The sequence below is a fragment of the Aotus nancymaae genome, unplaced genomic scaffold (genome assembly GCF_030222135.1).
Source record: "Aotus nancymaae isolate 86718 unplaced genomic scaffold, 86718_ANA_hifiasm-v0.15.2.pri h1tg000010l, whole genome shotgun sequence".
Taxonomy (NCBI): Eukaryota; Metazoa; Chordata; class Mammalia; order Primates; family Aotidae; genus Aotus; species Aotus nancymaae.
The window spans coordinates 71,133,636-71,152,403 of record NW_026988421.1 but is presented as its reverse complement, the minus strand read 5'-3'; the positions used below and the strand labels follow the sequence as shown (position 1 = coordinate 71,152,403).

The 18,768-nt window shown below is 43.7% G+C and overlaps 6 protein-coding genes across 6 annotated transcripts; all 6 read left to right on the top strand.

The window, feature by feature from the left end:
• Positions 1 to 6: 6 nt before the first annotated feature.
• On the top strand, positions 7 to 1,280 carry LOC135273913 (WASH complex subunit 2D-like). Its single transcript, XM_064373643.1, has 2 exons — positions 7 to 22; positions 634 to 1,280. Exons 1-2 carry the CDS (start codon positions 7 to 9, stop codon positions 1,278 to 1,280), a joined length of 663 nt encoding a protein of 220 aa, XP_064229713.1.
• A 42-nt stretch (positions 1,281 to 1,322) lies between these two features.
• LOC135273912 (WASH complex subunit 2D-like) lies at positions 1,323 to 2,596 on the top strand. Its single transcript, XM_064373642.1, has 2 exons — positions 1,323 to 1,338; positions 1,950 to 2,596. Exons 1-2 carry the CDS (start codon positions 1,323 to 1,325, stop codon positions 2,594 to 2,596), a joined length of 663 nt encoding a protein of 220 aa, XP_064229712.1.
• A 42-nt stretch (positions 2,597 to 2,638) lies between these two features.
• On the top strand, positions 2,639 to 3,912 carry LOC135273911 (WASH complex subunit 2D-like). Its single transcript, XM_064373641.1, has 2 exons — positions 2,639 to 2,654; positions 3,266 to 3,912. The coding sequence occupies exons 1-2, from the start codon at positions 2,639 to 2,641 to the stop codon at positions 3,910 to 3,912; spliced, it is 663 nt and encodes a 220-aa protein (XP_064229711.1).
• Positions 3,913 to 3,954: 42 nt separating this feature from the next.
• LOC135273910 (WASH complex subunit 2D-like) lies at positions 3,955 to 5,228 on the top strand. The gene is made up of 2 exons (XM_064373640.1): positions 3,955 to 3,970; positions 4,582 to 5,228. The coding sequence occupies exons 1-2, from the start codon at positions 3,955 to 3,957 to the stop codon at positions 5,226 to 5,228; spliced, it is 663 nt and encodes a 220-aa protein (XP_064229710.1).
• A 42-nt stretch (positions 5,229 to 5,270) lies between these two features.
• LOC135273909 (WASH complex subunit 2D-like) lies at positions 5,271 to 6,544 on the top strand. Its single transcript, XM_064373639.1, has 2 exons — positions 5,271 to 5,286; positions 5,898 to 6,544. Exons 1-2 carry the CDS (start codon positions 5,271 to 5,273, stop codon positions 6,542 to 6,544), a joined length of 663 nt encoding a protein of 220 aa, XP_064229709.1.
• A 42-nt stretch (positions 6,545 to 6,586) lies between these two features.
• On the top strand, positions 6,587 to 18,389 carry LOC135273908 (WASH complex subunit 2D-like). The gene is made up of 3 exons (XM_064373637.1): positions 6,587 to 6,602; positions 7,214 to 7,830; positions 18,309 to 18,389. Exons 1-3 carry the CDS (start codon positions 6,587 to 6,589, stop codon positions 18,387 to 18,389), a joined length of 714 nt encoding a protein of 237 aa, XP_064229707.1.
• The last annotated feature ends 379 nt before the right edge of the window (positions 18,390 to 18,768 follow it).

The following is an 18,768-nucleotide window of genomic DNA, read 5'->3' as shown; positions in this document are numbered from 1 at the left end:
CAGATTATGTTTAGCTTTTTGCGTGCGTGTCCCATGGCTTAGTATTTATAATTAGGCTCTTTTACTGCTAAGTTTAACATTGACTCGGAAGTGTTTTTTTTGTTTTGCAAAGGGTATTTTGTAAAGGTTTTTTGTCCCGTGAAGGGTATTTCTCGGCTGACCGTAATCATTGATACAGCTCTGGTTTTTGTAGTTTTGGTTTTTTTTATAGAATTTTGTAATTTAGCTTCTCAGGCATGCCACACAGTGACATGCCTACAGCATACACAAGTTCGAGACCAGCCTGGTCAATGTGGTATAACCCCGTCTCTACTAAAAATACAAAAATTAGCTGGGTGTCGTGGTGCACGCCTGTAGTCCCAGCTACTTGGGAGGCTAAGGCAGGGCAATCGCTTGAATCTGGGAGGCGAACGCTAAAGGATTAAGAATGACTTAGTCTTAGAGTACTAGGAGCTGTTAAAAACGCATTCCTTGGGAATCGTTAAGAAATAACCTCTTGTGTATTCTTGGATAGTATCTTGATCGAAGTAGGCCAGATAACCTTACAATATTTTGAGTCACTGATTCTTTGCCACGGTAGGTTTGAACACTGTATCACCAGATCCGCGTGTGTTTTTTTGCCATTGCAGGGCCGTGTCAAGAGGAGAAGGAGGCCTAGACGACGGACTCGTGCGCCTAGGCGGCTGGCTGCCCAGGAGTCAAGCGAGGCTGAGGCCACGAGCGTCCCCGGGGGACCCGTTGCGCAGTGGGCTGATGGTACCATTTCCCCAGACGGCCGTCGGCCACAGCTCAGAGCAGCCAGTGGAGAAGACAGCACTGAGGAGGCCCTGGAAGCTGCAACTGCACCCTGGGAAGGTGGTCCTGTGCCTGGAGTGGACAGAAGCCCCTTTGCCAAGTCTCTGGGTCATTCCAGAGGGGAGGCTGACCTTTGCGTGTCCGGGGACATCTTTTCCGCGGGCACTGGATCTCAGTCCGTGGAGAGAACAAAACCCAAGGCAAAGACAGCAGAGAATCCTGCCAGCCCTCCAGGGGGAGGTAAAGAAAAGAGCCCCATGTTTCCTGCTCCGAGGGAGGCCGGCAGTGACGACCATCTCTTTCAGTCTGCTAAACCAAAACCGGCAAAGAAAACAAGTCCCTTTCCTCTCCCGGAAGAGGAGGAGGATCTCTTTACAGATCAGAAAGTCGGCAAGAATGAGTCAAAATCCGAGAGTCAGCCGGATGTCGTATCAACAACACAAGCTACTTTTGAGGTAACGGGACTTAACATGTTTTTGTGTTGAGGTTAAGGAAGGTATCTGATTGGCTCATTTGAGCCACAGATTATGTTTAGCTTTTTGCGTGCGTGTCCCATGGCTTAGTATTTATAATTAGGCTCTTTTACTGCTAAGTTTAACATTGACTCGGAAGTGTTTTTTTTGTTTTGCAAAGGGTATTTTGTAAAGGTTTTTTGTCCCGTGAAGGGTATTTCTCGGCTGACCGTAATCATTGATACAGCTCTGGTTTTTGTAGTTTTGGTTTTTTTTATAGAATTTTGTAATTTAGCTTCTCAGGCATGCCACACAGTGACATGCCTACAGCATACACAAGTTCGAGACCAGCCTGGTCAATGTGGTATAACCCCGTCTCTACTAAAAATACAAAAATTAGCTGGGTGTCGTGGTGCACGCCTGTAGTCCCAGCTACTTGGGAGGCTAAGGCAGGGCAATCGCTTGAATCTGGGAGGCGAACGCTAAAGGATTAAGAATGACTTAGTCTTAGAGTACTAGGAGCTGTTAAAAACGCATTCCTTGGGAATCGTTAAGAAATAACCTCTTGTGTATTCTTGGATAGTATCTTGATCGAAGTAGGCCAGATAACCTTACAATATTTTGAGTCACTGATTCTTTGCCACGGTAGGTTTGAACACTGTATCACCAGATCCGCGTGTGTTTTTTTGCCATTGCAGGGCCGTGTCAAGAGGAGAAGGAGGCCTAGACGACGGACTCGTGCGCCTAGGCGGCTGGCTGCCCAGGAGTCAAGCGAGGCTGAGGCCACGAGCGTCCCCGGGGGACCCGTTGCGCAGTGGGCTGATGGTACCATTTCCCCAGACGGCCGTCGGCCACAGCTCAGAGCAGCCAGTGGAGAAGACAGCACTGAGGAGGCCCTGGAAGCTGCAACTGCACCCTGGGAAGGTGGTCCTGTGCCTGGAGTGGACAGAAGCCCCTTTGCCAAGTCTCTGGGTCATTCCAGAGGGGAGGCTGACCTTTGCGTGTCCGGGGACATCTTTTCCGCGGGCACTGGATCTCAGTCCGTGGAGAGAACAAAACCCAAGGCAAAGACAGCAGAGAATCCTGCCAGCCCTCCAGGGGGAGGTAAAGAAAAGAGCCCCATGTTTCCTGCTCCGAGGGAGGCCGGCAGTGACGACCATCTCTTTCAGTCTGCTAAACCAAAACCGGCAAAGAAAACAAGTCCCTTTCCTCTCCCGGAAGAGGAGGAGGATCTCTTTACAGATCAGAAAGTCGGCAAGAATGAGTCAAAATCCGAGAGTCAGCCGGATGTCGTATCAACAACACAAGCTACTTTTGAGGTAACGGGACTTAACATGTTTTTGTGTTGAGGTTAAGGAAGGTATCTGATTGGCTCATTTGAGCCACAGATTATGTTTAGCTTTTTGCGTGCGTGTCCCATGGCTTAGTATTTATAATTAGGCTCTTTTACTGCTAAGTTTAACATTGACTCGGAAGTGTTTTTTTTGTTTTGCAAAGGGTATTTTGTAAAGGTTTTTTGTCCCGTGAAGGGTATTTCTCGGCTGACCGTAATCATTGATACAGCTCTGGTTTTTGTAGTTTTGGTTTTTTTTATAGAATTTTGTAATTTAGCTTCTCAGGCATGCCACACAGTGACATGCCTACAGCATACACAAGTTCGAGACCAGCCTGGTCAATGTGGTATAACCCCGTCTCTACTAAAAATACAAAAATTAGCTGGGTGTCGTGGTGCACGCCTGTAGTCCCAGCTACTTGGGAGGCTAAGGCAGGGCAATCGCTTGAATCTGGGAGGCGAACGCTAAAGGATTAAGAATGACTTAGTCTTAGAGTACTAGGAGCTGTTAAAAACGCATTCCTTGGGAATCGTTAAGAAATAACCTCTTGTGTATTCTTGGATAGTATCTTGATCGAAGTAGGCCAGATAACCTTACAATATTTTGAGTCACTGATTCTTTGCCACGGTAGGTTTGAACACTGTATCACCAGATCCGCGTGTGTTTTTTTGCCATTGCAGGGCCGTGTCAAGAGGAGAAGGAGGCCTAGACGACGGACTCGTGCGCCTAGGCGGCTGGCTGCCCAGGAGTCAAGCGAGGCTGAGGCCACGAGCGTCCCCGGGGGACCCGTTGCGCAGTGGGCTGATGGTACCATTTCCCCAGACGGCCGTCGGCCACAGCTCAGAGCAGCCAGTGGAGAAGACAGCACTGAGGAGGCCCTGGAAGCTGCAACTGCACCCTGGGAAGGTGGTCCTGTGCCTGGAGTGGACAGAAGCCCCTTTGCCAAGTCTCTGGGTCATTCCAGAGGGGAGGCTGACCTTTGCGTGTCCGGGGACATCTTTTCCGCGGGCACTGGATCTCAGTCCGTGGAGAGAACAAAACCCAAGGCAAAGACAGCAGAGAATCCTGCCAGCCCTCCAGGGGGAGGTAAAGAAAAGAGCCCCATGTTTCCTGCTCCGAGGGAGGCCGGCAGTGACGACCATCTCTTTCAGTCTGCTAAACCAAAACCGGCAAAGAAAACAAGTCCCTTTCCTCTCCCGGAAGAGGAGGAGGATCTCTTTACAGATCAGAAAGTCGGCAAGAATGAGTCAAAATCCGAGAGTCAGCCGGATGTCGTATCAACAACACAAGCTACTTTTGAGGTAACGGGACTTAACATGTTTTTGTGTTGAGGTTAAGGAAGGTATCTGATTGGCTCATTTGAGCCACAGATTATGTTTAGCTTTTTGCGTGCGTGTCCCATGGCTTAGTATTTATAATTAGGCTCTTTTACTGCTAAGTTTAACATTGACTCGGAAGTGTTTTTTTTGTTTTGCAAAGGGTATTTTGTAAAGGTTTTTTGTCCCGTGAAGGGTATTTCTCGGCTGACCGTAATCATTGATACAGCTCTGGTTTTTGTAGTTTTGGTTTTTTTTATAGAATTTTGTAATTTAGCTTCTCAGGCATGCCACACAGTGACATGCCTACAGCATACACAAGTTCGAGACCAGCCTGGTCAATGTGGTATAACCCCGTCTCTACTAAAAATACAAAAATTAGCTGGGTGTCGTGGTGCACGCCTGTAGTCCCAGCTACTTGGGAGGCTAAGGCAGGGCAATCGCTTGAATCTGGGAGGCGAACGCTAAAGGATTAAGAATGACTTAGTCTTAGAGTACTAGGAGCTGTTAAAAACGCATTCCTTGGGAATCGTTAAGAAATAACCTCTTGTGTATTCTTGGATAGTATCTTGATCGAAGTAGGCCAGATAACCTTACAATATTTTGAGTCACTGATTCTTTGCCACGGTAGGTTTGAACACTGTATCACCAGATCCGCGTGTGTTTTTTTGCCATTGCAGGGCCGTGTCAAGAGGAGAAGGAGGCCTAGACGACGGACTCGTGCGCCTAGGCGGCTGGCTGCCCAGGAGTCAAGCGAGGCTGAGGCCACGAGCGTCCCCGGGGGACCCGTTGCGCAGTGGGCTGATGGTACCATTTCCCCAGACGGCCGTCGGCCACAGCTCAGAGCAGCCAGTGGAGAAGACAGCACTGAGGAGGCCCTGGAAGCTGCAACTGCACCCTGGGAAGGTGGTCCTGTGCCTGGAGTGGACAGAAGCCCCTTTGCCAAGTCTCTGGGTCATTCCAGAGGGGAGGCTGACCTTTGCGTGTCCGGGGACATCTTTTCCGCGGGCACTGGATCTCAGTCCGTGGAGAGAACAAAACCCAAGGCAAAGACAGCAGAGAATCCTGCCAGCCCTCCAGGGGGAGGTAAAGAAAAGAGCCCCATGTTTCCTGCTCCGAGGGAGGCCGGCAGTGACGACCATCTCTTTCAGTCTGCTAAACCAAAACCGGCAAAGAAAACAAGTCCCTTTCCTCTCCCGGAAGAGGAGGAGGATCTCTTTACAGATCAGAAAGTCGGCAAGAATGAGTCAAAATCCGAGAGTCAGCCGGATGTCGTATCAACAACACAAGCTACTTTTGAGGTAACGGGACTTAACATGTTTTTGTGTTGAGGTTAAGGAAGGTATCTGATTGGCTCATTTGAGCCACAGATTATGTTTAGCTTTTTGCGTGCGTGTCCCATGGCTTAGTATTTATAATTAGGCTCTTTTACTGCTAAGTTTAACATTGACTCGGAAGTGTTTTTTTTGTTTTGCAAAGGGTATTTTGTAAAGGTTTTTTGTCCCGTGAAGGGTATTTCTCGGCTGACCGTAATCATTGATACAGCTCTGGTTTTTGTAGTTTTGGTTTTTTTTATAGAATTTTGTAATTTAGCTTCTCAGGCATGCCACACAGTGACATGCCTACAGCATACACAAGTTCGAGACCAGCCTGGTCAATGTGGTATAACCCCGTCTCTACTAAAAATACAAAAATTAGCTGGGTGTCGTGGTGCACGCCTGTAGTCCCAGCTACTTGGGAGGCTAAGGCAGGGCAATCGCTTGAATCTGGGAGGCGAACGCTAAAGGATTAAGAATGACTTAGTCTTAGAGTACTAGGAGCTGTTAAAAACGCATTCCTTGGGAATCGTTAAGAAATAACCTCTTGTGTATTCTTGGATAGTATCTTGATCGAAGTAGGCCAGATAACCTTACAATATTTTGAGTCACTGATTCTTTGCCACGGTAGGTTTGAACACTGTATCACCAGATCCGCGTGTGTTTTTTTGCCATTGCAGGGCCGTGTCAAGAGGAGAAGGAGGCCTAGACGACGGACTCGTGCGCCTAGGCGGCTGGCTGCCCAGGAGTCAAGCGAGGCTGAGGCCACGAGCGTCCCCGGGGGACCCGTTGCGCAGTGGGCTGATGGTACCATTTCCCCAGACGGCCGTCGGCCACAGCTCAGAGCAGCCAGTGGAGAAGACAGCACTGAGGAGGCCCTGGAAGCTGCAACTGCACCCTGGGAAGGTGGTCCTGTGCCTGGAGTGGACAGAAGCCCCTTTGCCAAGTCTCTGGGTCATTCCAGAGGGGAGGCTGACCTTTGCGTGTCCGGGGACATCTTTTCCGCGGGCACTGGATCTCAGTCCGTGGAGAGAACAAAACCCAAGGCAAAGACAGCAGAGAATCCTGCCAGCCCTCCAGGGGGAGGTAAAGAAAAGAGCCCCATGTTTCCTGCTCCGAGGGAGGCCGGCAGTGACGACCATCTCTTTCAGTCTGCTAAACCAAAACCGGCAAAGAAAACAAGTCCCTTTCCTCTCCCGGAAGAGGAGGAGGATCTCTTTACAGATCAGAAAGTCGGCAAGAATGAGTCAAAATCCGAGAGTCAGCCGGATGTCGTATCAACAACACAAGCTACTTTTGAGGTAACGGGACTTAACATGTTTTTGTGTTGAGGTTAAGGAAGGTATCTGATTGGCTCATTTGAGCCACAGATTATGTTTAGCTTTTTGCGTGCGTGTCCCATGGCTTAGTATTTATAATTAGGCTCTTTTACTGCTAAGTTTAACATTGACTCGGAAGTGTTTTTTTTGTTTTGCAAAGGGTATTTTGTAAAGGTTTTTTGTCCCGTGAAGGGTATTTCTCGGCTGACCGTAATCATTGATACAGCTCTGGTTTTTGTAGTTTTGGTTTTTTTTATAGAATTTTGTAATTTAGCTTCTCAGGCATGCCACACAGTGACATGCCTACAGCATACACAAGTTCGAGACCAGCCTGGTCAATGTGGTATAACCCCGTCTCTACTAAAAATACAAAAATTAGCTGGGTGTCGTGGTGCACGCCTGTAGTCCCAGCTACTTGGGAGGCTAAGGCAGGGCAATCGCTTGAATCTGGGAGGCGAACGCTAAAGGATTAAGAATGACTTAGTCTTAGAGTACTAGGAGCTGTTAAAAACGCATTCCTTGGGAATCGTTAAGAAATAACCTCTTGTGTATTCTTGGATAGTATCTTGATCGAAGTAGGCCAGATAACCTTACAATATTTTGAGTCACTGATTCTTTGCCACGGTAGGTTTGAACACTGTATCACCAGATCCGCGTGTGTTTTTTTGCCATTGCAGGGCCGTGTCAAGAGGAGAAGGAGGCCTAGACGACGGACTCGTGCGCCTAGGCGGCTGGCTGCCCAGGAGTCAAGCGAGGCTGAGGCCACGAGCGTCCCCGGGGGACCCGTTGCGCAGTGGGCTGATGGTACCATTTCCCCAGACGGCCGTCGGCCACAGCTCAGAGCAGCCAGTGGAGAAGACAGCACTGAGGAGGCCCTGGAAGCTGCAACTGCACCCTGGGAAGGTGGTCCTGTGCCTGGAGTGGACAGAAGCCCCTTTGCCAAGTCTCTGGGTCATTCCAGAGGGGAGGCTGACCTTTGCGTGTCCGGGGACATCTTTTCCGCGGGCACTGGATCTCAGTCCGTGGAGAGAACAAAACCCAAGGCAAAGACAGCAGAGAATCCTGCCAGCCCTCCAGGGGGAGGTAAAGAAAAGAGCCCCATGTTTCCTGCTCCGAGGGAGGCCGGCAGTGACGACCATCTCTTTCAGTCTGCTAAACCAAAACCGGCAAAGAAAACAAGTCCCTTTCCTCTCCCGGAAGAGGAGGAGGATCTCTTTACAGATCAGAAAGTCGGCAAGAATGAGTCAAAATCCGAGAGTCAGCCGGATGTCGTATCAACAACACAAGCTACTTTTGAGGTAACGGGACTTAACATGTTTTTGTGTTGAGGTTAAGGAAGGTATCTGATTGGCTCATTTGAGCCACAGATTATGTTTAGCTTTTTGCGTGCGTGTCCCATGGCTTAGTATTTATAATTAGGCTCTTTTACTGCTAAGTTTAACATTGACTCGGAAGTGTTTTTTTTGTTTTGCAAAGGGTATTTTGTAAAGGTTTTTTGTCCCGTGAAGGGTATTTCTCGGCTGACCGTAATCATTGATACAGCTCTGGTTTTTGTAGTTTTGGTTTTTTTTATAGAATTTTGTAATTTAGCTTCTCAGGCATGCCACACAGTGACATGCCTACAGCATACACAAGTTCGAGACCAGCCTGGTCAATGTGGTATAACCCCGTCTCTACTAAAAATACAAAAATTAGCTGGGTGTCGTGGTGCACGCCTGTAGTCCCAGCTACTTGGGAGGCTAAGGCAGGGCAATCGCTTGAATCTGGGAGGCGGAGTTTGCAGTAAACCAAGATTACGCTACTGAATTCCAGCCTGAGCAACAGAGTGAGACTCCTTCTGAAAAAAAAATATATGTTTTAATGAAGTTTAATTCATTCTCAATGGTTTGCTTTTGAACTTTTGCCCTTTCAGATAAGCATGCAGAAATAATTTCTTGCCATTGTATTCCTAATGATGTCTAGGAATAGACGTCATTATATAATGCATTTACCACTCTTGACTATTTTTTACTACTCAGTTTGGAAATTTATGTCATTTTCTACTGTGTATACTACAGTGCAGTCAGTCCCATGGGTGTGTTAGACAAACCATTTTTGCCTAAGCCGAGAGACCTGCACTTAGACTGTATTGGGTGTGCGTGTCTCAAGTATTGGATGCAGGAAGTACATGGGATTATACTGGAAATGATAACTTCTATAACTTTCATGGGACTAAGTAATATTTATGGTTTGTGACTTTTGATAATTACACCGTAAAATTACAGCTGACAAGGTTAAACATTTAAAATAGGCATGCTCTGTAGTACCCTGGAAGTATTTTAAAATAATACTTTTTTACCATAATTAATTTGCAAGTGAAGTAGAGCCTTTTGATGCTTTAGTCATTAGACTTCATTGACATTCCAATACAATCCAGCACATGCCTGCCTCATTAAAATTTGCTTTGAGTATATAATTACTACATATTGGGTAGAATTTGAATAGATTAATAAACTAACTTTTTGCAAAAGTGTGTGTTCATTACATTTAAGGAGTAAGTGCACAGGTAACAGATGATACTGCTGTTAGAAGCCTGTCACAATACTGTGACATCTTTGGGAACCTAATTTTTAAGTAACTTAATAAACAAGCCCCCCTTTGCTCCAGCAGTCTAATTCTAGCCCTCAGATTACCTTAGTGAGTTGACGGAAGTTGGCAGTGTAAACCTCAGCCTAAGTAGCTGTAACTGAACTACCTAAAGAAGTCTGCATGTGTGCCTTATTATCAGTGGTGACTGTTAAAAAGTTGGAACCCTTTTTAAAATTGTACCTCTTTTCTGTTTGACATTCTTAGGCTTTTTCAAGGATGGGAAAAGACGGAGACGTAGATAGTGCTGCCAAGAACAGGTGTTTGGGTGCTGATGATTTAACTAATCTTGAGTGCGCTAAAGCCGTCCCTCTCCTAAAGGAAGAAATGAGGGGTAATGTAACATCTGAACCCCTCATCAGAAAAGACAGGGAAAATACCACCTCTCCTGCTACAGAACTAGAAAACTTCATATTTTCAAAAGAAGAAACACCTCAATTCAAGTTAACTCAAGGACAACTAAGACCTTGTCAGGGCAACAACACACTCTTACACTCTTCTGTCTGTTTTAATGTAAACACAGTTACAGGTGCCACTCCAAAGTGATGGCTCCTTCTGCCTATGCACAGAGACTTCCTTAGTGTGTGGGCTGATAGCTGTGAATTATGTAAGGCTTTTAAAACAATAAAAGCTTTTTAAATGTTAAAGATAACTTTTCTGTTTCTTTCATATTTTTTTCTCCCAATATTGCTGCACTTGCATTTGGAATCAATGCAGTATTCCTATTAAAACATGGGACTCAGCTGGGCATCGTGGCTCAAGCCTGTAATCCCAGCACTTTGGGAGGCTGAGATGGGTAGATCACGAGGTCAAGAGATGAAGACTATCCTGGCCAGCATGGTAAAACCCTGTCTCTACTAAAAATACAAAAATTAGCTGGGTGTGGTGGCAGGTGCCTGTCGTCCTAACTACTCAGGAGGCTGAGGCAGGAGAATCGCTTAAATCAGGAAGGCAGAGGTTGCAGTGATTCAAGATCATGCCACTTCATTCCAGCCTGGACAGAGGGAGACTTTCTCTGAAAAAAAAAACAACATGGGACTCTAACAACTCCCAAAGCCAGTAGGAGCAAATGCAGCATTGTCAGGGATTGAAGGGCTCTTCCTTCCTACTCTCACTTGATATGTCTTAAAGCATTTTTGTAAGTTGCCTTAACCATTCACAAGTTGGTTTAATTCATGCCTGTGTTTAAGATATAATGCTTGTTTTTGTTTTTGCTTAAGCTCTTTTCAATTTTAAGATAATTTATTACACTTAAAATCACTCTCTGGCCACAATACTTAGTAACATAGTGCATTAGATGGCATCTTTGAATAGTTGATTATTGTGTCTGAGAGGAAAAACACATTAGAACATAAAATTATGCCAAAGAGAAAGATTTCCAGGAATACCGTAGAATTAGAATGAGGGTGTTGGAGGTTTTCAAACAGTTACACAGAAAAAAAAAGTAAGTACAGAAAGTAGAATTAAAGTTTCTATACAGAGGGTGACTTAAGCTTACATTTTAGTTAAAAATAAATCACTGGCTTTTTTTAGAACTAATCTAGCCACTCATTTTCAGTGATTCTCACGAAATCCTGGTAATATTGGTATACTTTTATCCATTTTAATTTTTCATTTTTAAAAATTTCCTTAGAATTTAAGGTAAAATCTTCAACTTAACATCTTATCTTGATAAACTGCAGACTAGAATCAATGATCTGATGTAACTTAGAAGAAAAAGTCAATGATGAATCCTTATTTATAAGATGGTTTGCACCTTATTAATATGACATTAACTAGAAGTTGTGACATATATGAGTGGTCAAATATTTAAAAACCAGTTTGGCAAAAGGACATTGGACATAAATGCTTGACTTCAAGAGTCAGAGTAAGACTTCAGAGGGCTGGGTGCAGTGGCTCATGCCTGTAATCCCAGCACTTTGTGAGGCTGAAGCGGACAGATCACTTGAACCCAGCGGTTCAAGACCAGCCTGGCCAACATGGCAAAACCTCTTCTCTACTAAAAACACAAAAATTAGCTGAGCATGGTGGCAGTTGCCTATGGTCCTAGCTCCTTGGGTGACTGAGGCACGAGAATCACTCCAGCCTGGGAAGCAGAGGTTGCAGTGAGGCATGATCATGCCTGCACTTCAGCCTAGGTGACAAAAATAGAGTAAATCAATAGACTAGGGACCAGTAACATCGTTCTTTCCTTTGGCTTGAATTCCAGAAGGCAATATAGTCATTTTGATAAATGAAAAATGAGGTCAAGTTAGAATAAGAATATAAATGTCACTGAAAGTGGGTAGGTTCTCTGACAACTGTTATGGGGCATGGAAACTAAGTTGGTAGTAGGTGGTAACTATGGCAGATTTCATAGAGTTTGATGCCTGGGAAAGATTAGTTCTCTGACATAAGACTATGAAAAAGATTGACTACCAAAACTCAAATTTACTTTCATTTTTAGGATTATTTTAACATTTGTAATACAGACACCAGTGAAATTTTAACTCTGGTATAGTGTGAACTAAAACGTTTACATCTTCATTACAAAGAAAAGACAAAGATCTGAAATAGGATTTGAAGCAAGTGAAATGGCCATTTTTGTAGCATAAAAGCGGTTGCCTGTTGGCGGTTCTATATAGTTTATTCTGAGGTGAACTATGTAATGTTAAAGTTCAACGTTTCTAGAGAAATTTTATCCTGGTATTTTATTCATATGTTCTCTTTATGTAACCTAGATGCCCATACATTACTGAAATCCAGCAACACTGTCTGATTTTATTGCAACTCAAAGTTTTCATTTTTTTGATATAGTTTTCCCACATTTCTAAATACACTATTCCTTGGTTTTAAAAAAACATGCCAAAGCCAATCTTAACCAAAAGCCAAATTATTCTTGATTCTGTATTTAGGTAATGCAGTGTTTCTGGAAACACTTTGCTGCGGTGTGCAGATTCACTAGAATCTTTCATCACCCAGCCCTTTTCCTAACACATTTAAGATTTCTGTGGCTTCATTTTTCCATCGCACAGCGTCCTTGAGTATGGAACTACTTGGAAAATCCTTTGACAGCTGGCAGAGAAATCTCCCAGGTAAGTGCTAGTTTCTATGCAGATTTGTAGAAAACACCCAGAATCTATCAAGTTAAGGATTAAATGACCTTAAGTTTAATGGCCAGACACTTATTTACCTGATTGGGCCCAACGTTGTGCCAGCGAGCAATGCAAAAGATCTAGGAGGCCTTGAGTAAAGGCCTTGAGTAAATTGCTAAGGCAATTTCCTTCTTTCTTTCTTGTTTTTCTTTCTTTCTTTCTTTTTCTTTCTTTCGTTTTCTTTTTTCTTTCCTTTCTTTTTCTTTCTTCTTTCTTTCTTGCTTTCTTTTTTCTTTCCTTCCTCTCTATTTTTTTTTTATTGTACTTTAAGTTCTGGGGTACATGTGCAGAACTTGCAGGATTGTTACATAGGTATACACATGCCACGGTGGTTTGCTGAATCCATCACCCCTGTCACCCACATTAGGTATTTCTCCTAATGTTATCCCTCCCCAAACTCCCCACCCCTTGCTATTCTTCCTCTAATTCCCGACCCCACAACAGACCCCAGTGTGTGATGTTCCCCTCCCTGTGTCCATGTGGTCTCATTGTTCAATACCCATTTACGAGTGGGAATATGTGGTGTTTGGTTTTCTGTTCTTGTGTCAGTTTGCTGAGAATGATGGTTTCCAGCTTCATCCATGTCCCTGCAAAGGACACAACTCCCCTTTTTTTGTGGCTCCATAGTATTCCATAGTGTATATGTGCCACATTTTCTTTATCCAGTCCATCACTGATGGGCATTTGGGTTGGTTCCAAGTCTTTGCTATTGTAAACAGTGCCACAATGAACATACATGTGCATGTGTGTTTATAACAGAATGATTTATAATCCTTTGGGTATATACCCAGTAATGGGATTGATGGATCAAATGGAATTTCTATTTCTAGATCCTTGAGAAATTGCCACACTGCCTTCCACAATGGTTGAACTAATTTACACTCCCACCAACAGTGTAACAGCATTCCTATTTCTCCACATCCTTTCCGGCAATTTCTGTTGAACTTTTTCAAATGCATTTGATAAGTGACAGAACATGTACTTAATGTGAAATTTAAAGACTATCAGCTTGTGGTTTAGGATTTCTAGGGTAAAGAACAACTTAGTGGGAAAGAAAAGTGGTATAGACATTAAAAGAATCTTGAGTCCAGTGAAAAATGGTTAACGTTCTTTGAGAAGGAACAGGTTAGGTGACTCTTACAACTGCTGTAAGGAAGCTGAGCAATTGGACTGTGATTAGGAAAACTCAGTGATAGGCCTAGAACCTAAGGTCTTTAGTAAAATACGGGTGGTATCTGCTTCAAAAAACCTCCATGGATTCCACAAAGAGGCTGCTGGCTTCTTAAAAATATATATTGCTTTATCCTCACCTTCTCAACTCTACGAACCTTTACCTGTCACCTGAGCTAGGGCCTCCTGTGTCTCCTCAGTGTGACAACTGATCACAGTCAGAGCTTCAAGTGCTTTATCCGCCTCCCCTTCCAGCCCCTGCTTCACCCAAGACCCTTAGAACTCTCCTTAAATAAAATCTTCCCAGCCTCACCCTTACCCGTTCTGCTACTTTCCACTGTGGCAGTGGTTGATGTTTTCCATTGTGACCCACTGCCGAAGCATTAGCACCAGGTTCCAGAACACGCAGGTTGCATGTATCTTGCAGGCTAATTGACCCCTTGTAATTCCCTTTATGTGAGTCCTCTGTGTGTGTTCTCTGAAACACCTGTTCCCAATTTGCTGCACTTGCTGATTCTGAGCTACTCACAGCCTTACTTATGTATTCTCAATCTAGCCTGAGGATGAGGTTGTACCCCTTCCTTCCAAAACCTCTTTTCCCCGGCATTAATGCCTTGTTCTGAAGGTAACTCCCTCTCATGTAGTGGAGAGGATCCCACCTTTAATTCTAAAATCAGTCTGCTATATTCATCTCCTCCACCAATTCTGCTCTTCAAAATTGCATTTCACCTCCCCAACTTGGGAATGCAGCAATTTTGGTTCGGGCCTCTAAATGTCCCAGTGTTTTTGAAGATGAGCTCCCGATCCACCTCCCTCTCAGCAGCTAGAAGAGCTTGTGAAAAATGCAGCTTCTCTAAATGCAGTGTGGTATCCTGGATTTGATCCTGGGACAGATAAAGAGCGTGAGTGGAAAATCTGATGAAGTCTGGAGTTAGGAGTAACGTGCCAACACTGACTTTTTAGTTTTTACAAATGTACGATGTCGATACAAGATGTTCACATCAGTGGGGAAATGGTAAGGGCATACAGAAACGCTGCATTATTTTTGTGACTTTTTGTAAGTTTCTTTTTATAAAACAGCATCTTGGGTCCCAGAACTAATGAATCTCCGTTCCTCGGGCCAAGGCGTAGGAATCTAAAGTTGTAGCAGACACCCTGAATGATTCAAATAGAAATTCTAGTCCTGTCAATTTCCTTTTATTCCTTGTCTGAACAGTTGCCTCTCCCTCGTTTCACTTACCTTAACGTGAGTTAATCCTTTAACACTTCTGAATCCTAAGATTTAAATCCTGGTATCTACTTTTCCCAGATGAGAAAACTGAATAGTAAGAGGTGGAGTGTCCAGGATCCCAGAGCTCATAAAAGGTGAAGTGGGGACTTAAATTCCCAATCAGGCTCGCTCCCAAGTCTATGCTTATAGCCACGAGCTCAAGAGCTCTGTAACTGAAGGAACAAAAAGCAGCATTCTCACCAATATTATCCTGGGCCCACCTATTTATCCACCTTTCTAAGTCCACCAGCCCCTCTGCATGTGGACTTTGCCCTTTCCCTCCTTTCCACTGGAGGAAAATGAGCAACGGGAAAGCATGGGGAAGATGTGCTGAGGAGAGCCCTGCACGTGGAAGGTAGAAGGTGCGGTTGCTCTTCTCTCAGGACTTAGCTTAACAGCTATATTTTCTAGTCTGCCTCTCCCAGCTGCCTTAACTTACATACTAATGTAACAAAGTTCATAGCGCCTGCTTTGACATGAAATGACATGCTCTCATATATTGCTAATTCACTTCTCACTAGATTTATATGGTCTCCCTGAAACACTTTAAGCTCCTAATTACAGAGTCATGTCTCCCACATACTCATGTCTCAGAGTACGATGGAGAATGCTGACATACCAGGCGTTTGGTAGACTGGTGGCTAACCTTTATTTTGCCCAAGCAGCAATCAGCAGAAGGTGGTGTGAAAATGCATCTGAGGCTCACTAAGCATCTGTTTAGGTTACTAGGGAGAAGCCAACTCTCGGTTTGTGCCTGAGCTTCCTGATGTGGATTTGGAGCTCAACAGCAAGTTGTGGGTCCAACGGGTGTATAGGAAAGTTTTGGGAGTTTCTGTCCTCCAACCAGACACATAAAAAAGCACTGTTTCTATTCAGATTGTTTCAGCATAAATCGAGCATTTATAAAATGGAAGGCTCTCTTGGGCAATGACTATTTTCCCATGTATCTTCATTTCTTCAAGTGGGTCATGAAACAATAACAGGTTTGCCAGGAGAAACCTAGGAAGCATATTCAATTAAAACATGCTTTAATTCATTCTGCTTCTGTGATTGGAATCTGCTTGAGTTTAATGATTAATAAAATTTTTGCTGCTTAAATTTTAGGTACATCCGAAAACTAAGATTTTAGAATTAAAATCCACATCTTTCCTTATAGATCCTTAGGAAGCAGTGTATCTCTACATGTAAACATGAAAAGAGACTTCTATGGCATTTCTTTATTTTCTTTGCTATTGCTTTAATGTATTTTAAAATTGATGTACATTAATTGGGAACAAAGAAACAAAAACACATTTCATTTTATCATTAATAATATGCATATTTAACAAAAATGTTATATCATTATCTTTCTATAAATAGAATACACACAAAACATTTTTGCAAATAATAAAATTAACAAAAATAGATAGGACTAACATAACCCAATACAACTGCCTTTCTACTGACTGTCAGGAACAAAATAGAAACAAGACTTAGCAAGATGACCTGGGTTTCTTTTTGTTAGTGTTAAAACTTCAGATTTATAATCTCATCAATATTACATAGATTTTAGTCAGGACATAGGCATGGGCAAAGTCTTCATGACTAATACACTGAAAGCAATGGCAACAAAAGCCAAAATTGACAAATGGAATCTAATTAAACTAAACTTCTGCACAGCAAAAGAAACATCATCAGAGTGAACAGGCAACCTACAGAATGGGAGAACACTTTTGCAATCTATCCATCTGACAAAGGGCTAATATCCAGAATCTACAAAGAACTTAAACAAGTTTACAAGAAAAAGACAAGCCCATCAAAATGTGGGCGAACGATATGAATGGACAATTCTCAAAAGAAAACATTTACGCAGCCAACTAACGTGAAAAGAAGCTCATCATCACTGGTCACTAGAGAAATGCAAATCAAAACCATAATGAGATACCACCTCACGCCAGTTAGCATGGCGATCATTAAAAAGTCATGAAACAACAGATCCTGGAGAGGATGTGGAGAAATAGGAATGCTTTTACACTGTTGGTGGGAGTGTAAATTAGTTCAACCTTTGTGGAAGACAGTGTGGTGATTCCTCAAGGATCTAGAACTGGAAATATCATTGGACCCAGGAATCCCATTGTTGGGTATATACCCAAAGGATTATAAATCATTCTACTATAAAGACACATGCACGTGTATGGTTATTGTGGTACTGTTCACAATAGTGAAGACTTGGAACCACCCCAAATGCCCATCAGTGACAGATTGGATAAAGAAAATGTGGCACATATACACCATATGCCATGGAATACTATGCAGCATAAAAAAGGATGAGTTCATGTCCTTTTCAGGGACGTGGATGAAGCTGGAAACCATCATTCTCAGCAAACTAACACAAGAACAGGAAACCAAACACCGTGTATTCTCACTCATAAGTGGGAGTTGAACAATGAGAATACATGGTCACAGGACACACTGGGACCTGTTGGGTGGTGGGGGACTAGGGGAGGGCTAGCATTAGGAGAAATACCTAATGTGGATGATAGGTTGATGGGTGCAGCAAACCACTATGGCATGTGCATACCCATGTACAAACCTGCATGTTCTGCACGTGTACCCCAGAACTTAAAGGGTAAAAAAAAAAAACAAAAAAACAAAACTACTCCAACTGCATATTAGGCATGAAGAACTAACCTTTAGGACCACCAAACCGTAAAAGTGCTGCCAATAGGAAGTTGTAAGATCCTATTGCTTGAATCATTGAAAACCAAATAAATTATAAGGAGTATGTGGGTGAGAAAGCAGGCCAAAGAATTATTAGCTCTGTTGTTCTGTATGTCATATGATGTCATGAACTTCAGTTACACAAACAAAACCGTTTACAAAGACTATGAAAAGTGTCCAAATTATTAGTCTCTTAAAATAGGAGCAGAGATGTCCTAGAAGTGTTAGGTAAGTCTTCCTCTTCAGTTGACACTCTCAGTAATTACCTATATAGTATACTACATTGAAGGAAAAGAGACTGATAATTTTTATTACTGATTTCATCATTTCTCTCTTGTTTTCTTCACTTGGAATTTGAAGCAAGGTCCATAAGTCACTTTGTGTCTGTGTTTATGGCTGGCACTACACAGGCCACGTGGGACAGGGCAGGGGGCCAGAGCTTCAGTGCGTAGTGCTCAACAATGATGCAGGAAGAAATGCTTCACTTTTGGTGTATAGAATGAGTTTGCTTTAGTCAATGCGGTGAGAGAAAAAGGATCCTCAGTTGTATGATGTACTTTTACTGCCGGTTGCATTGACACCATGATTGAGTCACGTCTCCCAAGAGACGTGAAAAGGTGGACCTACAAAAACTTGTATGCAAATATTTACAGCAACATTATTTGTAATAGCCAAAAGTGAAAACAACTCAAACGCCTATCAAATAAGAAACCAATGTTACTGTATGTATATTCATATTCAACGTAAAAATAAATTGCTTGCGTACTGATGCATGTTTCAACACTGATTCATCTAAGTGAAAGGAAAAATGCTAAGTGAATAATGCCCTAGCCCCTGGCAGACAGAGCTGCTTCAGTGCCCCCTTTCTCTCTGCTAGATGGATGGTGATGCACTGGAAGCCTTTGAGCTCGCGCTTGCGTGGCACCTGCTGGAGGAGGACACAGCTTTGCTGGCCTGAGCCACAGCTTCTTGACAGGAGGCCACCAACCCTCTTGGTTGGGACCTTGTTCTGACCGAGCTCTGACATGTGCTTGGGCACTGGTGGGCCTGGGCTTCTGAGGTGGCCTCCTGCCCTGATCAGGGACCCTCTCCCTTTCCTGGACCTCTCAGCTATACAAAGCAGCAAAACAAAGGCAGTTTTATCTGAAAGATTAGAAGCCCAGAATAATTAGGCTTTTTCAATAATGTAATTCCCACTGTAATAGCACAAGGATTCTGGAAGCAGCTGCTGGTGGCTCGGGACATCAGTGGGGCCAAGGGTTCTCTGTCCCTGGGTCAACCGTGATTTGGCTTTCCCGTGTCTTTCCTGGTGATGCCTTGCTCGGGGTTCTGTGAGT

What these genes read in the sequence shown, in the direction of transcription:
- LOC135273908 (XM_064373637.1), top strand. An exon ending in CAACACAAGCTACTTTTGAG is followed by an intron (nt 7,831 to 18,308) that starts GTAACGGGACTT and finishes TCTCTCTGCTAG; the next exon opens with ATGGATGGTGATGCACTGGA.